General features: G+C 40.1%; 1 protein-coding gene across 1 annotated transcript; it reads right to left on the reverse strand.

The window, feature by feature from the left end:
* Positions 1-2,628: 2,628 nt before the first annotated feature.
* On the reverse strand, positions 2,629-20,269 carry DNAJA2 (DnaJ heat shock protein family (Hsp40) member A2). The gene is made up of 9 exons (XM_075537758.1): positions 20,085-20,269; positions 18,384-18,443; positions 17,654-17,877; positions 15,521-15,601; positions 15,146-15,279; positions 13,627-13,823; positions 5,880-6,024; positions 5,248-5,375; positions 2,629-3,420 (listed from the first exon to the last, which is right to left on the reverse strand). Exons 1-9 carry the CDS (start codon positions 20,160-20,162, stop codon positions 3,229-3,231), a joined length of 1,239 nt encoding a protein of 412 aa, XP_075393873.1. The 5' UTR covers positions 20,163-20,269; the 3' UTR covers positions 2,629-3,228.
* Between the last annotated feature and the right edge of the window lie 3,028 nt (positions 20,270-23,297).

Consider the following 23,297-nt stretch of genomic DNA (forward strand, 5'->3'; position numbering starts at 1 on the left):
CAAATGTGGGCTGAACACATTGGCTTCCTTCCAGAGAAAGGTCCAGAAAGGGGGAAAAGAATAGATTGAATGAAGAAACCTGACAAATACTTCCATCAGTCAGGTTATCAAGATGAACATCAACATTTTTAAGAAGTTGTTGATGGCAAGTACCTTTGACCTGTGATGAAACTGGCATTTTACAACTGCAGCTTTACTCCCCAAAGCACATAACTTTAGTCCAATAAGGAAAACATCAGATAAATCCTAGTAGAGGTACATTCTACAAAATGTGAGAACTGGGTACCTCTTAACTATCAAGATCACCAAAACCTAGAAAAGACTGAGAATGTTCTAACCTGATGAACCTAAAAATATATAATGATTAAATGTAATGTGTCATCCTGGACAGGATCCTGGAACAGATAAAGAATATTAGATAAACCTCAGATTCTGAATAAAATATGCATTTAAGTAAAGAAATAAATTAAGAGTAAACAAATATGGAACTTGCACCCAAAATATAAACAATATTCTCATAACTCAATAATACAAACTCAATTTAAAAAGGGGGAAAGGATCTGCAGAGACATTTCTCTAAAGATGTAGAAATTGTCAATAAACACATCAATAGTTATTGGGGAAATGGCGTAGCACTGTCAGGTTAAGTGTTACATACACTAACCACAAGGTTGGCAATGAAAATCTCCGCCCCTGTGAGGGGGAAAGAGGTCCTCTGTGCCCATGAAAATACAGACACAGAAACCCTACATGGGGCCCCAGTGAGGCAGAGGCAACTGAACGGTAAGGGGATTGTGTTGGGTTGGGTGTACAACCTCCAGAGTGGCAACAATAATAAAGATGGACAAGTGATGGTGGGATGTATAAAGAGTGGAGCCATCAAACACTGCACACTGCTATAGGGGTGTAAAATATTCTAGCCACTTTGGAATGTCCGCAGCTCCTCAAAAATTCCCATCTTTTAATGCCATTTTTCTAAACTGTGGAACTCCTTTAAATACCCAAGAATCAAATACACACCTCCACCAAAACATAACATAAATCTGTAGAGCGGCAACACTCAAAAACACCGTGCGGGATCAGTATGACCAGGGAGGCTGCAAAAGCCAATACCTGTGTTTCTTCCTGGATTATGTGCTATCGTACAAAACTTTAATTGCCTGGGGATTGCGAAATGTGTGTGTATATATATATATATATATATTTTTTTTTTTTTTCTGAAAAGGGGGTGGAAGGCCAAATTGTGAACTCGTGTGTTAGTTAAACACAATGATGCCAGTCACAAAAGGCCCTTGCTAGATTCCATTCATATAAAATATCCAAAATAGGCAAATTCTTAGAAAGTTGGCTGGTAATTGCACAAGGACTGACGAAAGAAAGGAATGTAGGGTGACTACCAATGGCTACGAGGTTTCTTTTAGGGGCAATGAAATATAAATTATAGTGGCGGTTCAGTAATGAGTATCCTAAAAATCACTGGATTATACACTTTAAATGGCATTTTTTGGGGGTATGTACATTATATCTCAAGAATGCTGTTATAAAACTGTGCTGGCGTTAAAAGGAGCCCTAAGCAGAATTAATTGAAATAGATCTTAACAGTTATTCCCCCCCCTCTCCAAATGGCTCTTTGCTATAGTCAAAAGGCCAGGCAAAAGAATAGAAAAAAACCCAAAAAACTACACTGAACAATTCTAATGTTTTATAAACCTTTATTGGAAAGGCTACAAACTTTATATTGCCACTGCATTTCTTATGTTTATAGTGGTTGTGGGGAAATAAGCTTGAATATAAAACTACTATGCTATTGAATCTTGCCCGGATTGGTTGTGAAGTATCTTTTGTACAATGGAGGTAGAGTGGATAGGGCAATAATTAAAACTCCCAGGCCGTCATGAGCATTAGGACATCTTTTTAAAATTTTGGTTCCAACAATTGTAGAAATAAACTACAAGCCCTACATTTAGGGTCAGAGATAGCGTAACACAATTAGTTTTTTAGTTTTTCCCACTTGTCCTTTTACAAATGTAAAACACACAACTGCCTTTCCTTTGTCCCTCAAATAACTTTAATAATATCTGAGTGAAAAGAAGGTAATAATCAAAAGATGCAAAGAGAAACTTAATATTCTTTTCACAGTCATCTTACCTGATTCTCATACCAGCCTATGAGTCTTACTTTTCTACTATTAGGAACAATCACTACTTCTCCCATTTTCATATATCCAACTGCGTGGAAACAGAGAATCTTTAACTTAACATGTAATGAACACAGAGCAACTTAAGTAGGTTCTATACAGACATGGCTCTACTACTGATTTGCTGTTACCTTAAGGTGGTGGTGGTAGAGAGACACAGAGGCCTACGTTAAGCTTGGCCCCAAAGCTAAGGAAAATTTAGGAGTTACATAACTTAGCATCAGTCAAAGCCAATAAAACCTGTTACTATCAACATTAAAAAGAAGTCCTTTTTTTTTCTTTTAAACCTATCAAATGGGAAAATGCTTAAGAAATCAGGTCAATGGGTTTCAAAGAGGCTATTTAAGAACCAGAACCAAGAAAACATTATCCAGTTTTTAAGTATTACATTTGACAGTTCAAAATCTGTTCTAAAAATGTGACACAAAAAATTAATTTACACCAACTGCTTTTTATTATCGAGTTCCAGAAACCTTCCACAAAATGGTTTAGAAAAAAATCAAAACTTTACAACCACAGCTAATGTAGTTTTCCCCATTGTTCCCGGTCAGCTCCGAACCCACTGTGTGCAAAGCCCATTTCCATGCATCTAAATGATAGATACAGGCTATGAAATTCTTTATTCTATTTGTAGCAGCTTATGCAGGTGCAGCCAAACACAAAGCTTCAAGACAAATTGTACACAAACTTTTACAATGTGGGATTTGACTTTAAAATATGAAACATAAATTCTACACAAAACTGGAAAAAAAATCAAGCACAGATTATCAGAAACTTATAACCCGGGTGTGAAAGGAGTCTGTTTCCTTTCAAGTGCTTTATTCTGCTACAGAACAGTCGAATTGAAGATGTAAAGCTTGTGGTTAGTTTAAATTATACACTCTGTAGATACTATACCAATTTTAAAAGTTACACATAGACCAACAGATGTCCATTAGTTCATCTGGATTGATCAGACACTCCAGCTAGATCGCTGAAAACAAATCAGGTAAACGTGGAAATAGGTCCACCTGGGCGCTTGTCTGCAGAGCTTACTGATGGGCACACTGCACTCCAGGTCCGTGGTGGCTGCTGCTTTCCTCGTCGGAGCTATCATTGTAGGCTTCACGCCTCTGACCACCTCCCGAGCCCCGAGTGCTGTCAAATTCTTGAAGCTCTACCTCCTCAGGGTCTCCAATTACGTTAGGAACTTCTGGTCTAGATGGTAGAAGATCTTCTAGTTCCTTCATTAAAATAAACAAAATCCAGTTAGTTGTAGACAATTTCATCAGCTTTCCTTTTAGATTATGCCTCACAACAACCCTACAGACCAGAGAGCAGTTCCATGGGGTGTCTGAGGTGTACATCCTTACAGAACATACAGCCTCACTGTTCACCCAAAAGGGAACTGCTGAGTGTGAACCACCGACTTTACAGTTAGCAGTCAACCTAGAACATCACTAGGGCTCCTCGAAGTGATGTTGCATTTGCAACACAAAACCACAAGGCGATACTACTTCTTGTTCTTTTTAGACTAGTGAAATAAATGGTCTTGATGAAGATGGTAAAAATTAGAACTCTCATCCATTGCTAAGTGAGACTGTAAAATGATGCGGCATTATTTACAACAGTCGAAAGGGGGAAACAACTGAAGTGTCATCAACAGAGAAATGGATAATTAAAATGGACATCAACTTAGCACACATGAAGAAGTACACCAACATCCGTGATCCAAGGATTGTAAATTATATAATCCAAATCCGAAGGAGGGAAGAGTACCAGAACTTAAATTGTGAGATGGTGCTGTGCAGAGGCTATGGATGACAGCAGAAACCCAAAATACATTTGCAGGATCTACACAGGAAATAAGCCTCTGGTGATTTTCCTGTGATCACCATTGAGGGATGGACTAACCTGGTTATCAGGCAGAGTGTATTAGAGAGAACGACTATGGTAGATTAAAATGATAAATCTGACTTGTTTGGTAAAACTATGCCATTTGATCTCCTTTGTGTTTGATTCTTTTAAAAATATTTTCTGTGACTTTTTCTTATTGGGGTTTGTCTTTTTTGGGTATTTTGTCATTGTTGGTAGTCTTTTTGACTCTGTTATTTTGGGTGTTTTTCTGGTAAATGAAACTCAGGATAGGTCAATCTAGAGAGACAATAACTAAAATAAGGGTTCCTGAAAGGCGGGGTGGGGAAGGGAGCTAATATAGGAGTTCAAAAAGGAAGAAAATATATTGACATTGATTGTGGTAGCGATTGTACACCACTGCTTGGTATTACTAAACTGTGGAATAAATTAGCTCTTAATAAAAGGGTTTGGGGAAAGAAATGTGTACTATACATTAATGAACTATCACACAGCCACAAAGAGAAATGACATCTTGAAACATACTACAACACAGATGTGAAGCCCCCAAAATCAGTATGCTGAGGAAAGTAAATCTGACACAATAGAACAAATATTATATGATCCCACTTACATCACATATCTGACATAGGAAAACATGCAGACATTATAGTGATTACTAGGTTGGATGGGAGGAGCACACTGCTTAAGGGACACCGAGTTTTGACTAAGAATGATGAAAATTTTAGAAATAAGACACACTGGTGATGGCTGTGTAAAGGGGTGGAAAAAATGATGAATGCAATGGTCATTGAATTATATAAAATTATTGAAATGAAATTCTTTTAATAAAAAAATAGTTGTCAACATTTAAAGAGTGGCAGATCGCCAAAAAACTACAACACACTAGAGTCAAGCCAGCCTGCACAGAACAATCAGCTGACATTGGGTGGGGAGCTTTAGGCAAAGGATCTGCTCTCTAGAAGGCCAACTCCTCCCCGACCACCTCACAACATCCAGTCTATTTACTCGACTGTTATCTGCTTGCCCCTAAGAGTACCTACACTAGCAACTCTCACTTTAATAACCAGGACAACACATCAATCATTCAAATAGCTTGATAGTAAAACTTTAAATTGTGTAATCAGAATCTTGACCTTCAAAACAAATTTAAAGTGATTCAAGTCGTTTGCGTTTCAAATTTAGGAACTACTTACAGAGAGCTTTTCTGGGTTGATCCAGTTATTTTCAGGAAACTGCACATCAAACTTTATGTAGAGATCACCCTTTTCAAAGGGATTACGATACTGCGGCATCCCTTCACCTCGAACTACACGAACGCATCCTATCATGTAAGAGATAACTGTTTTAGGATTTTTCACCCAAAAGCAAAGATGTTCAGTAATAATGAGTCACCCATTATTAAACACAACAAATTGTTAAACACATGAAAACCCGAATTACTCCACTAAAACTCCAGTCAAGTCGATTTCAATTGACAGCAACCCTATAGGGGCTGCCTCTATAGGGTTTCCAAAGCTGTACATCGGTATACGAACAGTCTGATCTTTTTCCCATCCTACAGAGTGGATGGTGGGCTTGAACCAATGACCATGTGGCTAGGGACTAGAAAACCAAACTGCCATGCAATCAATTCTGACTCATAGGACAGATTAGAATGGCCTCTGAGGGTTTCTGAGACTGCAGCTCTTTACAGGAGTAAGAAAGCACTTGGTTGGTTTCAAACTGCTGGTCATGCGGTTAGCAGCCCAACATCAAACTCATAGCACCACCAGGCCTCCTCTAGCACCTGGAGTAGGTATAATTAAAAGCTTAACATAAGGCTTACCTGGTTCAATTACTTTGCCAGGGGGATATTTCACCATAATCTGACGGGCATCAAGGTGTTTAAAGGTGAACTGAAATCCACAGAGAGCCTCGACAAGTCCTATCTTATATGTCATATGCAAATCATTGCCATCTCTCTGGAATACCTACACATGAAACACACATTTAAAAAATTGCACAACCACAGTCTGTTGTGCTGTGTACCTTGAATCAATTTCAAACACTTAATTCTAATCATTCACTGAAGAATCCAAATTGCCACCATGCCTAATTCCCTAAGTTTTTATTAGTAAAGCTAGCCGCCTCCTAGAAACTTCAGTTAGGAAGGCATTAGAACTAGGAGTCGTGACAGAGCTAAGGTCCCCACAGTACCAGACATGATCAAAGCACACAGAAGTTCCAGCTGGCCTCTGCACAATAGGCTCACGGCAGAACTGTGCAGATGTGATCCTATAAAAAGCTCAAGCAGTAAAAAAGCCAGGAAAGTCGAGGGTCTCAAGTCCAGGTCTCACCATGGACGTGAGTTATGCAGAGTGCTAAAAGTGCCTTATTCCGTATTATCCTATTAGCAGGTGGGGACTGTTGCACAAGGGTAAGCATCACAGTCATAGAAACCTTCAATAAGTAAAATACCACAGTGTGAAGCTGTTTTCAACACATCTTCCATCTAGGTTATGTACTTTTGAAGGCAGGGACTCCAGCTCTCCTCCCCGAGGTACTTGGCATGTTTCAATTTACACCCTGTCAAAGGACACTTTGGGCATCCTAAAAAAACTCATGTTGGACTCCTTTGCAATATTCTTTGAGTTTGGAGAACAAATAAAGTCTGAAGGGGAAAGATCAGGGATGCAGAAAATAGGGTAAGTTTTCCCTACAAAATTCTTTCAGACAGCCTTGCTCCCCTCCAAGATTCAAAAGGTACACTGTTGAGATAGGTAACTAATAGTTCTCAGTGTAACTTTCCTGGTTTTTTCCTCACCAATTAGTTTTCAACTTTCTTAAAACAACTAAGTCCCCTTGATTGCCTTGTGTCCTTCGAGAATAAATCTATTTAAGATTATCCATTTGAGATCCCCAAAATGGAGTCACCATAACATTCTGGCCCAGAAGGTGCCCTCAGAAACGGATGATTTGATTAGGTTTTTTTCCTTCAAAAGGTGCCTAAAGAGACTAAATATATTACTGAGGGAATCAGTCTTCAGCCATCCACTGATGATAGACATATTTTAAGACATTTTATTAAGAATAAACATGCACATATGAACTAGAAATGTTAAATAAAAATGGCTTATCTTTGTACCGTTAAGTTCTGAGCTCTTAATGTGTATAAAAATTTCACACATACTTAATTTTTACTTTTTAGGTTTTACAAATACAAATCCCACATCTAAATTTAGATATCATCTCAAGAACAGATTAGATGCATTGAACACTTAATGAACAAAGACCAGACAAGTAGTGGGATAACATCAAAGATATGATAGATGAAGAAAGCAAAATGCAATTTAAAAGACAGGAAAGAAAGAAAAGATCAAAACTTGAAGATAGAAAAGCTAAAGCATTTGTAAGAAATGATGAAGGAAAGTAGATGAATAGAAAAGTTTAAAGGTCAACTCCAGAAGACACAGTATTATAATGCAGATCTGGAGTTAGAAAAGCAAAAAAGAAAAATACACTAGGCATTCCTAAAGCTGGAAGGACTCAAAGGAATTGAGGGGGGAAAAAAATCAAGCAACTGGTTACAATAGGAGGGTTTTATGGGTGAAATACTGATCTATGAAGCATCAAAAGAAAATGGAATGAATATATAGTCACTATCCCAAAAATGATTAGTCAATATTCACCATTTGAAGTAACTTATGCTTAAGAACCAAAGTTACTACAGGAATACGGCTAAGCTGCACTATTGGCGTTGGCAAAAACAGGCCTCCAGAAATGGATGGGACATCAAATGTTTCAACAAATGGATTCAGCACAATGGGTATGCATCCATGTCAAAAAACTTGGAAGACCTGGCCAACTGATTAGAAGAGACCATTATTTGTGCCAATTCCAAAGAACGGTGACCCAAAGGAACATAAAAATGATCACAAATCACCAATATCCCTACCCTCTCAATAAAGAAACAACTCCACACACAAAATAATCACCAATATCATAATACAAGTAACATTTTGCTGAAGATAATTAAAAATAATTGCATCAGTACATTGACAGTGAATCGACAGATTCAAGATAGATTCAGTAGAGGTCATGGAAAAGAAGACAGAAAACAGAGACCACAGAAAGATGTTCACTTGTGCTTTACTGATTATGCAAAGGCAGGTTCATAATTAAGACTAGGGATAATACTGTAAACAGTCCAAACATTTCATTGTAGTCAGAGAAAGCTATATATAGACCAAGATTAGTTGATCAAACATCACCTTTACAAAAAGTTATTGTTTAAGCTTTTTTAGAATCTTAAGACACATCTAAACATTTTGTGGAGCTGAGTTAATGGACTTAAAGCCCCCACAGACTAAAGAGACACGGAGGTCAGTTAACAGTCAGAAAATACCACATACATTCGAGTATAAGCAGACCTGAGTATCAGCCGAGGCACCTAATTTTACCACAAAAACTACACTTAAAATGTGCTGAAAAACTCGGCTTATACACGTATATGTTAATAATATTCTAGATTAAGAAGCCTTGTGGTGTAATGGTTATGCACTGGCTGCCAACCATAGGTCAGCAGTTTGAAACCACTAGCTGCTCTGTGGGAGAAAGACAAGGCTTTCTAATCTCGTACAGAGTTGGTCGTGAAACTGCCCTAGACGGTTGCTGAGTTGGCATCAACTTCACAGCAGTGAATCTGGTTTAGAGTTTTGGGATAGTCTAGTTAGGTGAGAGCAACCATTTAAGACATAGTCATTTTCCCGTCTGTAGAAAAGAAGAGTAAAGAGACCCAAAGCCTTGAAGAAGCAATTAGCCCATCAGACTAAAAGCTTCGCAGACCTGAGGCCAGAATTCAATGAAGTCTGGCTACCACTACCAACCACTCTGACCAGGGACACAACAGAAGGTCCAGGCTAGAAGAGGGGAAAAAACAATGAAATGAAAGACAAGATTTAACTGAATTGTTAATTCAGTACAGCTGAATTGATAAAGACTAGAAGAACCCGAGACCACTGCCTTTGGACAACCTTTCAACCTAGAACTGAAGTCATATTTTAGTTCAACAATAGATAGGCCTATAAAATAACACTTGTGAGGAATATGTGCCTTAGAATAAGCAATTACACACCAAATGGGCTATGTCTGCCTAAAAGATAATAAAGTACGCAGGAGCAGGGAAACAGTTGTGATGGAAACAGGAAAAGCAGTGTAGATGTAGTGGTAACAGTGACATGAGGATAACAACTAATATCCCGGAACAATTTATGCACAAAGTGTTGAACAGAAAACTAATCTGCCAGGTACACGTTTACCTAAAATAATATAATTGGATGTTTGTTTTTTAAAAAGGCTTTATTATAAGGATAGGGTATATTATGTTCCTGGTTAGGAGATATCAAACTTTAATTCTAATAATAAAAAAGCAGTAACAATTTTATGTTGTTTTTAGAAGTGGGGAAGAATCTCCAAAAACTCACTGCCATCCATTCAATTCAGACTGACAGTAACCCTCTAGGGCAGGGAAGACTGCCCGATTGTGGTTTTCCAAGACTATAACTCTTAACAGGAGTAGGAAGCCTCATCGTTCTCCTGTGGAGCAACTGATGATTTTGAACTGCAGACTTCAAGGTGAACAGCCCAACAAGTAACCAACTATGCCACAAGAGCTCCTCAGAGAGGAAAAGGATTCTAAACATATTGGTACTAAAGTTCCTAAGAGAAATCGCAAGAAAGTACCCAAAATTTGTTTTGAAAAACAAGATTACTAAGGGGGCACTCACTCCTTAGAATAATCAACCATTTGTGATAAAAAGGGCACCGTTTACCCAAGGGCAAAGTTCAGAAAAGTGAAGAGAGGAGGAGGGATACAAATAGGAAGTACAGGGGAAGGAAGAAGTGGACAGGTGATGTTCCACTCATTGCGAGAATGGCAATCAATACATGAAACAAAATGGTTTATGAATTATTGAATGGAAAATTGACTCACTCTATAAAGCTTTACCTAATTCGCAAAGTTAAAAAAAATAACTGAGGTACTACCAGAAGCAGGTAATGAACCACCAAAAATTTTATCAGCATTCAAAAAGCTGCAATTTCTGAAGGGAAAAAAAAATCAATTCTATACAGTACAGATATGAGAAACTAGCACCACCAGACACTGTTATGTGCTGAGTACATGGACCAGAAACACAGTTGGCACGCTGAAATGTCGCATGGCAGAAAGATGAATACACCCGATAAGAGTACTCTCAAAACGGAATGTCTTTAAGAACTTTTTCACTGTATTCCAATTTCATGTTCTAATTCAAAATAATTTAATTTGTTCAGAAGATTTAGAACTTTCTCAACAGAAGAGATGAAATAAGATGCCCCAATCTCTAATTTGCCTTAAATTTTCTTTACTGGTCATAATAGAAAACCAGGAACAAAGAACCTCTGACTTCATGTTAACTTGCACCCCAATTTAATGGAACTGCTATTCCATTCCAATCTTCACCATCTTTTTTTTTTTCAGCTTTACACAACCAATTACATCTGCTCTCTATTGGAAATGCCATGAAATTCCTGGCTGCCAACAAGTCCAGTGATGATTTAATTCCAAATCCCCCCCGAGCTTATTCATTATCTCTTCTGATTCTAAAAGTCCTTCTGAGGCAGGGGTCTTAGTTTTTGATAAGTAAACTAAAGCCCAGGGAGGTCACAGTTAAATGGAGTCAGATCTCACTGAAACTTAAATAGCAATGTTAAAAACTAAACTTATGAGTAAAAATAGCTTGCTGCCAAGAAATCAATTTTGACTTACAGTGACTCTATATGGCAAAGTAGGGCTGTCCTTTTGCGTTTCCAAGGCTGTCAATTTTATGGAGCATAAAGTGTTATCTTTTATTCTCATATGCCGATGGTCTTGAACGACTGATCCCATAGTTAGCAGCCTAATACACAACCTACAACACCACAAGGGCTCCGATATTTGACTAGTGAACCTTAGTAGAAGGCTAGTCTAGGAGTCACAATCTAGTAAATGAATCCAATCAAATGCCAGTATCCGTATCTCAATATGGCTCTGCTATTCTCTAATAGACTGTTAAAGTTATTTTTAAAATTTATTTGTGGAAAAGGTCACCAAGCAAAAGGGTATTTAACCTACAATGTAAAGATCTTTCTTTTGAGTAGCTCTTGTTTAAATTTGATTCAGCACAAAGTCAGAATCCTGTCAAATACTTTTGTATTAAATTTTGTTCATGTAGCCGAGTGAAAGTACTGAGTCGAATGAAGGTCGAACAATGGCAGTGGGACAGGAGGAAAGTAACAAGAAATAGAGGAAAGAACTACAGGCAAAAGACATTTACAGAAGTATAAATATAGGCATGCACATATGTAAATATGTTAATCTATAAAGATAGGAATATAGGTCTATGTACATAAATTTAAATGTTAACTATTAAGGTAGCAGATGGGCACTGGATCTCTATTCAAGCACCCCCTCAATGCAAGAGCACTTTGCTAATAGCCTGGCACTCTGATCGCTGAAGTCAAAATGGGCGCATAAGCAAATGTGGTCAAGAAAGCTGAAGGTACCTGGCTATTATAAGATAAAAAAATCTCTTGACACAGAATCCAGGACAGATAAACCCCTCAGGAACGGTAATGGGAGGAAAAATACCATGAGGGCAGGGGGAACGAACAACAGTAACATGGGAGAAGGGAGACAGTGGGCAGTGTAAGATACAAAAATAATAATTTATAATTTGCCAGGGGTCCATGAGATAGGAGGGTGGGGCAAGGGAAAAAAAGAGGAGCTAATACCAAGGGCTCAAAATGAAAGGAAATATTTTGAAAATGATGATGGCAACCATATGTACAAATGCGCTAGATACAATTAATGTATGGATTGTTATAGCTGTAAAATCCCCCAATAAAGTGATTTATTTAAAAAAATTGTTCATTCACTAGGTGGTATCAATAGCTCTAGATACATTCTTCAAGAATAAAAGTCTTTATTATACTATACAACACATTGAAAAATACCAGTACAATTATAATCAAATTAACAAGCACTAGACCACATTCTCTTTTATTTTTTTTTACATTTATTAGGGACTTATACAACTATTATCACCATCCATACATATACATCCATCAATTGTATAAAGCACATCCATACATTCCCTGCCCCAATCATTCTCAAGGCATTTGCTCTCCACTTAAGCCCCTTGCATCAGGTCCTCTTTTTTTTTTCCTCCCTCCCCTTTCCCCCCTCCCTCATGTGCCCTTGGTAATGTATACATCGTTATTTTGTCCTATCTTGCACTATCCGGAGTCTCCCTTCCCCCCTTCTCTGCTGTCCCTCTCCCAGGGAAGAGGTCACATGTGGATCCTTGTAATCAGTTCCCCCTTTCCAACCCACTCACCCTCCACTCTCCCAGCATCGTCCCTCACACCCTTGGTCCTGAAGGTATCATCCACCCTGGATTCCCTGTACCTCCAGCCCTCATATGTACCAGTGTACAGCCTCTGTCCTATCCAGGCCTGCAAGGTAGAATTAGGATCATGGTAGTTGGGGGGAAGAAGCATCCAGGATCTGGGGGAAAGCTGTGTTCTTCATCGGTACTACCTCGCACCCTAATTAACCCATCTCCTCTCCTAAACCCCTCTATGAGGGGATCTCCATTGGCCGACACTTGGGCCTTGGGTCTCCACTCTGCACTTCCCCCTTCATTTAATATGGTATATATATATATATATATATATATATATATATATATATATATATATATATATATATATATATATATAACTAGACCACATTCTAAGGAAAGTTCATTTGCCTTATATACAGCAGATACAATACATAGAAAGTAAAATATTTTTTTCACACTGCAGCAGCTTTTCATTCAACACTCACCTGGATACGCACTATGTAGAATAAATGAACAGAATTGTCAGGGAGGGGGAGAGGAAGCATACTCACTACTCACAAAGGGGTTCTATAGCACAAAATAAGCTGTCTCGGACCATCTGCTTTAATGCCCTTGATATGGTTTAATTTTGTCTCCCCAAGACATGTTGAAGTTTTAATCCCTGATACCTATGTAACCTTGTTTGGAACTAGGGTCTTGGAAGATGTTATCAATTGACATGAGGTCATACTGAAGTAGGATGGTTTCAAACCAATCTTGAGTGGTATCCTTAGGAAAAAGAAGACAGAGGCAAATCAAGGACAGCCACCAGAAGGTGGTTAAGAGAAGACTTTGAAGGGAGCAAGCCTAGCTGACATGATTAGTACTTCTAGCCTCCAGAACTGAGAGACAATTTGTTTTATAAACCCCGTGTGGTATTTTGTTACAGCAGTCCTAAGAAACTAATACAGCCTTTATTTTAAAAGAAAAGGCAGAGAGAGCTATTAGGTTTCTTAAGGTTACAGCACTTCAATAACTGAGCCAGGATAGAAAGTCTTCCTTCTACATAGTGCTACCACAACGGCCTTCTTGGTTCACTGCACACCTAACAACTTTATCGTATGTTCCATGTTGCTACAGGGAGCCCCCCAAATTAAAGAACCATTTCTGAATTAAAAAAAAAATTACCTCATGTTCCTTCTCTTGCAGCAAAAGCACAATATCTCCTGGTTCCACTCCAGGGGCCTGGTCTGCTTCCCCCGTGAAAGTAATTCTTTGTCCATGTTTCATGCCTTTGTCTACGTGGACTTCAAGAATCTTCACTTCTTTAATGACCTTCTTCCCTTCACATTTTTTACAACGGTCCTTTTCATTAATTACCTCTCCTAGGAAAAGAGGTCAAACTTTCACGAACAGTACCACAGAGTACTTTTAAATAAAATTTCTGAACTTCTTTATTATTTTTTTTCAAAGTACCATGATAAAATAACAAAAAGTAATCTGAAGGATATAGCTACTCATTTCAGTGTGTACCCTATCTATTATATTCCGAAATTCCTTGTTCTGATTCTATTTTATACGTTAAAACAGGCAACAAAAAACCTCTGCAGTGTTTGTTGTTGTGTTTTTGCTAACCCTACCCCGCCCAAGTCCCACTTTCATCTAAGTTAGACAGAGATGCTCCAAATAAATCACAATGAGGTGTCTACAGATCACTCTATGGATTGTTCTCCTATTTAGGGACATTAACAGTTTTAAGAATTTCCCAAGTCAATTAGAGAGGGCTAAGTTTTAGCTGTCCATCTTGCATTTATATAACAAACTTTCTCTGTATTCTTCTGCAACATTTAATGAAAGTTATATTCAAATTTAACCTTTTAAAATACAAGGGGTTTCAAGAAGGTCCTAGAGCAGGGGTTCTCAACCTGTGGGTTGCGACTCCTTGGGGGTGGGGGGGAGTTGGTTGAACAACCCTTTCACAGGGGCCGGCTAAGACCATCGGAAAAGACTTATTTCTGATGGTCTTAGGAACCAAGACACAACCCCTCTATCCGTCTCCAGGCAGGTCCGCCTAAATACGAATACCAGGCGGGAAGACTGTTATTTTTGCTACACCATGCTTCATGACTTTATTTGTAACTAGAAATAAATATCTCACAATATATAATTACATATTGTTTTTGTGATGAATCACTATGCTTTCATGATGTTCAATTTGTACAATGAAAATACATCCTGCATATCAGATATTCACATTATGATTCATAACAGTAGCAAAATTAGAGTGATGAAGTAGCAACGAAAATGTTATGGTTGTGGGGTCACCACAATATGAGGAATTGTATTAAAGGGTCACGGCATTAGGAAGGTTGAGAACTACCCTCCTAGGGATAAAAAAAAATAGGATGAAAAATAATGGTTTCCAAACTTCTGAAGGTTCCCCCCCACCAAGAGAGGCGGCACTGTGTTCATCTTTCTGAAATTAAAAGTCTAATCACTCAATGTGCATAACACAAATTCACTATTTGTGTTCGCTAAGCCTGTGCTTAGTGTATTATTCCTACACCCTTTTCGTTTTTAGAACCCTTTATATCAGGATTTTATAAGATAAATAAAAACACTCTTTGAAAAAGAATAATAGCAAACCTCCTCGTTTTCTGCATTTACAACGCCTTCTCACACAAGAGCACATATGAACATGGCATACCTTCTCCATTACAATCAGAACACACAGACTGCATCTGTTGCACCATTCCTGGAGCCAGCTGTCTGATCATGATGCGTACACCTCGACCCCGACAAGCGCTGCACTTCTGAACAGCTCCAGATTTTCCACCTTGACTAAAGCGAACCAAAGGGAGCATTAGCTCTCCGTTCAGAAATCACTATAAATGATGACAATTAAGTGTTGCACTTTTTACCTTCATCTTCAACTCTCAATGACTATTATCCAAATTACCTTTCAAAGGTATAGAAAATGTCCTATACTGGGTAGTTTGTTTTAAATCATGAACAGTATAGCCTTTCAAGGTGTCATTTAAAGAATAAATGAAATTTATTTCATAAAGCAAAGCACACTTACCCATTGCACGCACTACAGAGTACGTTCTTGCTGAGCTGTAGTTTGGTTGTCTTGCCGTTATACAAGTCTTCTAAAGACACTCTGGGGAGAGAAGCAACTAAGTTCAATCCAGTTTTGCCCCCCCCTCTTAAACACATGATAAAATGATGTTCCATACAATCAATTTTATCTTTTAAAACAAAGACTTAAAAAACACCTCACATTAAATCAATCCAACCAACAGGTTTTATTTTAAAATACTAGCTCAAATTAGCAGAAGGATTTTACAACTGTGAACAGTATTTATGGTACTCAAAAAACAGAACCCTCAACATCAGGCCAATAATGTGCTGTGCTGCATTTTCTGATAAGCTGATGACAGAACCAACTCTAACACCATCACCTTCTCTGGGCCCCAGGCAGAAGCCTATAACCTAAATAATGCCTAATCACAACCTTCAGAAAGAGATATAATCATCCCATTGAGGGGGACAGCTCAGAGAAGTAACTTACCCAAGATACAAAGGCAGTCTGGATTCAGTCTACGCTCTACTATTTCCTCCAAAGGCTACGAGAGTGGCTACAAAGTTGCACATCCTAAAGGAAGCACCCAGAAAGCAAGTCTCCAAAAAGCAGCCACATCTACAGTGTGTCAAAGAGGGCAACTGGCTTCTCAAGAGAAAGTCGACAATAAGTCTTAGAAGAACCTGTTGAATCTTAAAATTACACCTTCAAATAACTCATAAAATTTGCAAGGACTCTAAGACTCAGAGACCTGTAGACACTCTGCTGAAGATACACTACTGATAAAATCCCAACACCCCTTGATTCACATACTGTACTGAATGACAATAGCACATAAAAAGTGAATGACTGAATCAAGGAATAAAGGAAAAGATGAGAAAGCCACTCAAAATTACTTACACATAATATAATACATGACTTTATAATACAGAGTGAACCTAGTCACACCCTTTGGTCCTTTGAAGACATCTTTAGAGTCTACTAGAAAATGTGACTTATGACACCATCCTTTCTTTCTTTGGTGGCATGGTGGCACTCTATCTCCATCAAAGCTATTCCTGTTTCCTGACGAGCAAGACCAGATTTGACTTTCAGACATTTTTTTTGGCTTCTCACCCTGGATTCTGAATTTGGCTTGCCTCTGCCTGACTTTTGGATTTGGGATTGAACAGCACTCGCAATCACAAGCCATTTCCTTAGTTTCTCGAGTTTCTGTGAGGTGTTGCAATGAATCGCAGTACTGCAGAACCCAGAAGCATGAGGGCATATACTTGGGGGTGGGGTGAGAGTAGGGGTATGGAGCAGAATAACACCTTGGAAGACTTGGACATTTAGGGCATCTTTAATCTTCAACTCCTGGGTCTAGTCTGGTATTAGTTTTTCTAAAACAAAGTAGTACCACAGTATAGCAATATTAAAAAAAATAAGCATAAAGAATATGGTATAACAAGCACTCTCACTCAATCCCACTTACTTTTAAAATGTAACTATTAAGATGAATACCCAGTAAGGAACTGGTTATGTATGATTTCCTCTAATTTACTCAAATGTATAAACTAGAAACTATGAAGTATTAAAAAATATTTGAACTTTGATTCTGGCATTTGCTATTAAACCATATTCAATTCATGAAGAATACCAACAGTATAAAAGAAGTATACACATTTTGTACAGTTTTCATCTGTACAGAACTTGTAGGACACCATTCATACACTGGCAGGTTAAAGTTAGGCTGGAAGCCAGCAAGCTCCATAGAAACCAACTTAGTAGATTTAGCAATGAGGATAAAGTAATGAATGTAACATATAAACAAAGCCCCTCACTTTGCAAGTATTGAACTAAAGAATAATTTGAAGATTTAAGTACATCAAAGAATACAACATTCACCTTTACAATCTCAAGTCACATAATAAGCTGTTCTTTTACTTGGCAAAAAACATCAATCTTTTAAAATCTGTAACAAATGCAAACATTCAATTTATCAAATATAATTTAGTCATCCAACAAGACAAGCTTAACTGGAAAGCTGTTTATTTTCTGATTAAGGATATAACACCATACTTTTTCTTCTATTGAGTGTTACCATTTGGAGGGTGGGGAGAAGTATTTAATATTAAAAAAGATACTCACTTGAGTGGATGCATCATGTCTTCTCCTCTCCTCCTGCCATTTCGACTTCTACTCTGATTTCCCATGAAGCCAAACAATCCACCACCAAAAATGTGCGAAAAAATATCATCCATGCCACCACCTCCACCACTACCTTCCCGAAGACCTTGCTCTCCATATCTGTCATACAACTCTCGTTTCTCAGGATTTGAGAGTACTTCATATGCAAAACTTATTTCTTTGAACTATGAATAAAAAGTAAAAACAAAACAAAATTTCAAATATAAGAAGAGAGAACAGTAAAGAAATCTAACAGCCAATTCCGCAAAGTAGCATTTCATGCTAACCTTTGAATTCTGGCCCTATTTACCACCTACTACTGCTCAGAAAAGGAACCCTGGTGGCTTAGTGTGTTATTCAAGCTTGGTGGTTCCAATCTACCTGAGAAAGTTGAGGCTTTCTGCTCCATTAAAAATTTGCAGCATTGGAAACCCAGAGGCGTTCTACCCTGTCATTTAGGGTTGCTAAAAATTGGAACCAACTCAGTGGTAATGAGACTACTCAAACATTTTTACTTCAAGTACAACACCAGAATTATCTGCGGCACAGAATCCTGGCTTCTGTGGATATAGATGGACTTTTCCTACAACCCCTCCCCCACCTCACCACCCACGAAGAAGGGAATTCAAACATAAAACTAAAACGGAGGAAGGTGGGGAGTGGATCTATTTCCCCAAACTCTTGAACTTACTTTGTCTCCAGCATTTGGATTCTTATCAGGATGGTATTCCTTGGCTAACTTTCTGTATGCCTTTAAGAAAAAGATTTTTTAAATTATGTACAATAGCCAGTTTGATGATTTGTTTTATCTACTTGATAGCTACTTTTCTGAGAAGCAATTATCCCATTACCAAACATTTCCTAAATGCATAACCTTCCAATCAATCTTCTATTCATTAGAATTACTGCTTGGCATTTTCCACCTGGTATGTTGAATCACGAACATAATGACAAGTTGCAGCTATCTTTGACAAGAAGTTATACTGAAGCAAAAGTCAAGCACAATGAAAGAATGCAGCCAAGACGGAAGACGACAAGATTACTCCATATTGTCACATCAGTGATGGCCAATAACCAGACCATTAAAGAAATGTGAACGTTAACGCTTGCAGTCTGTATAAAACATTAATACTATAATTAAGTGAAGAACCCTTGCTGATGACAGCTCCTGTCTTCTAACTGTAACATCAGGGAAAAGTCAAGAGAAGCTTCTATGTAGCTCTTCCATGTTTTAGTTGAACATGTACCCAAGAGAGGCTGCAAACACTCAACAGAGTGGTTGGGATACACCACACTTTAACCTAGTGTCAGATTACACGACAAAAAAGGTAAGCACAGGCTTCCTTTTGCTCACAGATTCATCTGTAATGCATTTGCTTACACATTCACCTGTAATGCAATTTCAGATCTTTTTCACAACTTGCTCAGTGGATAATCCGCCTCTGCTTTAGCCTCACACAGACACATGAATTATATAATGAATACTTGCATTTCCGGTAAGGTAACAGGAAGTCCATTTTACTCTCAACTGTTTCAGTACCACTGCCTCATTTTTCTAAGTTTACAAATCCGGTTATTACAAGCCCTGTGAAGATGCTGTGGGACTTAGTTAAAAGCTTTGAAATCCTAAAACGAACGATTTCGCAGCAACACAAGACAATAATGAGGCTTTCTATTTATTTTCGGATTGTATCTTCAGGTGCTTGGCTAGGACTCACGGCTTACTGCAGAGCTGGTACAAACCACAGGGTAATTCCTGCCCACAGAACAATGCATCCAAATACGGACCCCACGCTACCTACGGGTCAGTCGGCGAGGAAGGGAGCGGAAGGAGCTGCGGATCCCAGCAAACATTCCCAACTGCCGGAGGCATGCGGCGGGGGCGGCCTCGACCCTCCGCCGCTCGGTCCCACGGGGGCCTCCACCCAGTCCCGATCGCGCCACCCCGACCCCCACCCCCACCGACTTGGCTGGGCGCCGGCGTTGCAACAAGAGCAACTTCTCTTCCGGGGCAGGGATGCGCTGGACGCCTCGGTCCAACCTGTTTTGCCAGGGGGGTGACCTCGGCGAGGGGAAGGCCGGGCGCCCGAGCTGTGGCGTCCCGGGAGCGCTCGGCCTCTGGCGATCGCCAGGGGAAAGAGAAAGAAAAGGGTTTTGATCGCGTTCGCGCAGGGATGGGTTCTATTTGCTGCCTCCGCGGGCGGGACCGCCTGCCCAAGGTCAGCTGAGGCCAGAGGGCTGGCCCCGTAGCGAGGCCGGTCCCCGTCCCGCCAGCCCCCACCCAGGCTCGCCGAGGTCGGCGCCGGCTCGCGCGCGGCCTCTCAGCGTGACCGGGACGCAGCAGCCGCCCAGGCCCCGCGCCCCGCACTCCCGGCCGGCCCGCTCCCCGTACCTTCTTCAGCTCGTTCTCGCTGGCGCCGGGCGGGACCCCCAGGATGTCATACAGCTTCGTGTCGGCCACGTTCGCCATGGCGGCTGGCCCGGCAGCGCGCAAGAAGGCAGGCGGCGGAGCAGAAGGAGCAGAGCCGGGCCCACACCAGCGGCGTCGGCGCAGGAAACAGCGAGGGGGAAGTGGGGGCGGGACTGAACTTTGACCCGACGCACATTGCGCCGTGATGTCACTGCGCGGAGCCCGCCCCCGAGCGCTCTGCCCGCGGCTGTTGGTTTCGTGGGTAGCGAGGCGGACCGGGCAAAGTCCTGACAGCTCAGGGTCCTGGCCCAGGACCGGTTCTGGTGGCGATTAGTCAGAACGCTGCACATTCGGCCCCATCTAGAAGCCGTTTGTGAGGGGTGTCACGTGTGTAACGCCACCCTGAGTGCTGAAGAAATGGAGAAGCCGAGGAAACGGCCACCCCTTGGGTTAACTTAGAGTCGGGCGGGGGTGGGACGGTGGAGTTGTGCTCCAGAAAAAGGCTCCTCTCCTCCAGCCCTCGGAGAAGGTCCGTAGCCGAGGTGCCCTGGGACGTCATAAACAACAGCCTCTGGACTGTGTTTTTAATATAGGGAAATCTTCAAGCACTCACTAATTAGCATGGATAACCCTCCATGTAACCATTACCCAGCTTCCACAATTAGCTACATTGTGTCAGTTTTGTTTCATCTCTTCTCCATGACCCAAATCTTCCAACTCCAACGCCCACTCCCACCTCCACCCCTCCCAGTGTTTGAAAGATAACCACTACATTTGTAAATATGGTAAATCTCTGAACAGGACTTTTAAAGGCATAATCACATATTTAATGAAACTAACAAGTCCTTATTTAATTCTCAGTCCCATGTTCAGATTTCCTCTGTTGTCTCAGGTCCTTTTATAATTGGTTTTGTGATATCCAGATCCAAACTAAGGTCTACATACTGTATCTTGATCTGCGTGCTTTAAAGTCAGGCAACGCCACAGGTGTAGGTGACTGATGGCCATTGATTTATTTTCCTCTGGTTAGTGAAAGTCGGAAAACATTGTTCACTTAGCACTCTTAGGTACAGAAAGCCTTGAGTTGGGGTATAAGAAATAAAAGACTAAGCAAGCCATGTGCCTGCCTTCAGTTCAGTTTGTGCAGACAGAACACTGATGCTCTGATCTTGAGGCAAGGACTCCATAACATCTTGCTCAGGATATTCTTATGTAGGGCTTAAGAACCATGCCAGGAAAAAAAATTTTTTTAAAAAAAAGAACCATGCCAGGAAGCTTGAAATTTATCCTGAAATCTGTGAGGAATCATTGATGTTCTTTCTCCTTAGTCCTAAACTTCAACCACTGAAATGCCACTTCCTCTACACGTCTTCTCTTTCCCCCCCTCCTAGAGCCTACACCAGCCTGCTCCATGGGAGAATATAGGATTTTTTTCCCCCTGTAAACCCTTACAGTCTTGGAAACCAATAGTGCCGTTCTACACTATCTTAAAGAATCACAACTCAATGCAGTGAGTTTGAGTCGGGTAGTGGGGACTGTTAAACAATGCAAGGTCTGCAGTCCAAACCTATTCGTAACTCTGTAAGAGAAAGATGATATCGGTTACTGTAAACATTGATAGCCTCTGAAACCCTGTCAAGGGTGGCTAAGAGTTGGAGTTGACTGGATGCAATGGGTGGGAGTGAGAACTGCTGTCCCATTGGAGTCCCTGCTATCCTTGATTTGTGCTTTTTGTCAGCAGGTACGATATGTGACTTGTATATTTGGGTATGTTGCATCTGAATTCCATGAATAGGCTATAGGTTCCTTCTGAGGGATTCATTCTTGTGTGCCTCACAGTGTCTGGCCTTGAGTGCAGTAACCACCACCACCCACTGCCATTCGTTAATTCTAACACATAGTGACCCACAGGACAGAGCTGAAATTCAGAACAGGTCTCTGAACCTATACACACTTACAAGAGCAGCTATCTCTACTTCCTCTAGAGGAGTGGCTCATGACTTTTTACTACCAGACGTTCAGTCTGCATCTTAATGCTTAACCCGATGTGCCAAAAAGTCCTCTCTAAATTAATACATGAATGCCAACCTTCCCTGTGACAAATCATTTCCCCCCTTTTATATTTTCGGGTGTTCATAAGAGGAAGTTTAAAGACATGGCAGAATAGATCATGTGGACTAGCAGCCTGTGACTTTAGGCAAGTTACTTTTCTGGGCCCCAGTTTCCTCATGCATAAGGTAAGATTTAATAATGGTATTTGTGTCATTGGTTTATTTGGGTGATTGAAAGTTAGTGTATGTTGAGTACTTAGATACTAAAACCAAAAAGCCTGTATTAGCTTTTTTTTTTTTTTGTCCACTTGTTCACTGTCTTTACACCTGTATCCATTTAGATTCCTAGCTTCCATATTGGGACTTCCTGGCATTCTTCATTATACCTACCCGAAGTTACCTTCAGTCACTTTTCCTGATCTTACCTCTGTTTGAACGTCCAAAGGGAGTCCGATATCAAACATAATTTTTTATATCATTTTATTAGGGGCTCATACAACTCTTATCACAATCCATGCATACATCAATTGTGTAAAGCACATTTGTACATTCATTGCCCTCATCATTTTCAAAACATATGCTCTCCACCTAAGCCCCTAGCATCAGCTCCTCATTTCCCCCCTCCCTCCCCACGCCCCCTCCCTCATGAACCCTTGATGATTTATAAATTATTATTTTGTCATATCTTGCCCTGTCCGACATCTCCCTTCTCCCACTTTTCTGTTGTCCGTCCCCCAGGGAAGAGGTTATATTTAGATACTTGTAATCGGTTCCCCCTTTCCAACCCACCCTTCCAGTATCACCACTCACATCACTGGTCCTGAAGAGATCATCTGCCCTGGATTCCCTGTGTTTCCAGTTCCTATCTGTACCAGTATACACCCTCTGGTGTAGCCATATTTGTAGGGTAGAATTGGGATCATGATAGTTGGAGGAGGGGGGAGCATTTAGGAACTAGAGGAATTTGGGAGAAATTTTATTAAATCTTAAAAGGGACACAGACACATCATCCCAATGAGAGAGGCAACTAATGCAAGGTCATAATAGCATCCAACGATTCACAGGATGCTAATTAAATCAAGCATGGGACAACGAAATCTCACAAACTCATGACTGGTGGTAGATCAGTATTTCACATTACAGG

This window comes from Tenrec ecaudatus, chromosome 18, assembly GCF_050624435.1.
Source record: "Tenrec ecaudatus isolate mTenEca1 chromosome 18, mTenEca1.hap1, whole genome shotgun sequence".
In the NCBI taxonomy this organism is placed as follows: Eukaryota; Metazoa; Chordata; class Mammalia; order Afrosoricida; family Tenrecidae; genus Tenrec; species Tenrec ecaudatus.

Bases quoted from the DNA above. Each gene is read 5' to 3' on its own strand.
- DNAJA2 (XM_075537758.1), bottom strand. From the start codon at position 20,162: ATGGCGAACGTGGCCGACACGAAGCTGTATGACATCCTGGGGGTCCCG. The intron at 15,602-17,653 runs GTGAGTATCTTT...TTCTCTCCCCAG, and splicing joins GACATGATGCATCCACTCAA to AGTGTCTTTAGAAGACTTGT. The intron at 5,376-5,879 runs GTAAGCCTTATG...CTTACATGATAG, and splicing joins TGGCAAAGTAATTGAACCAG to GATGCGTTCGTGTAGTTCGA.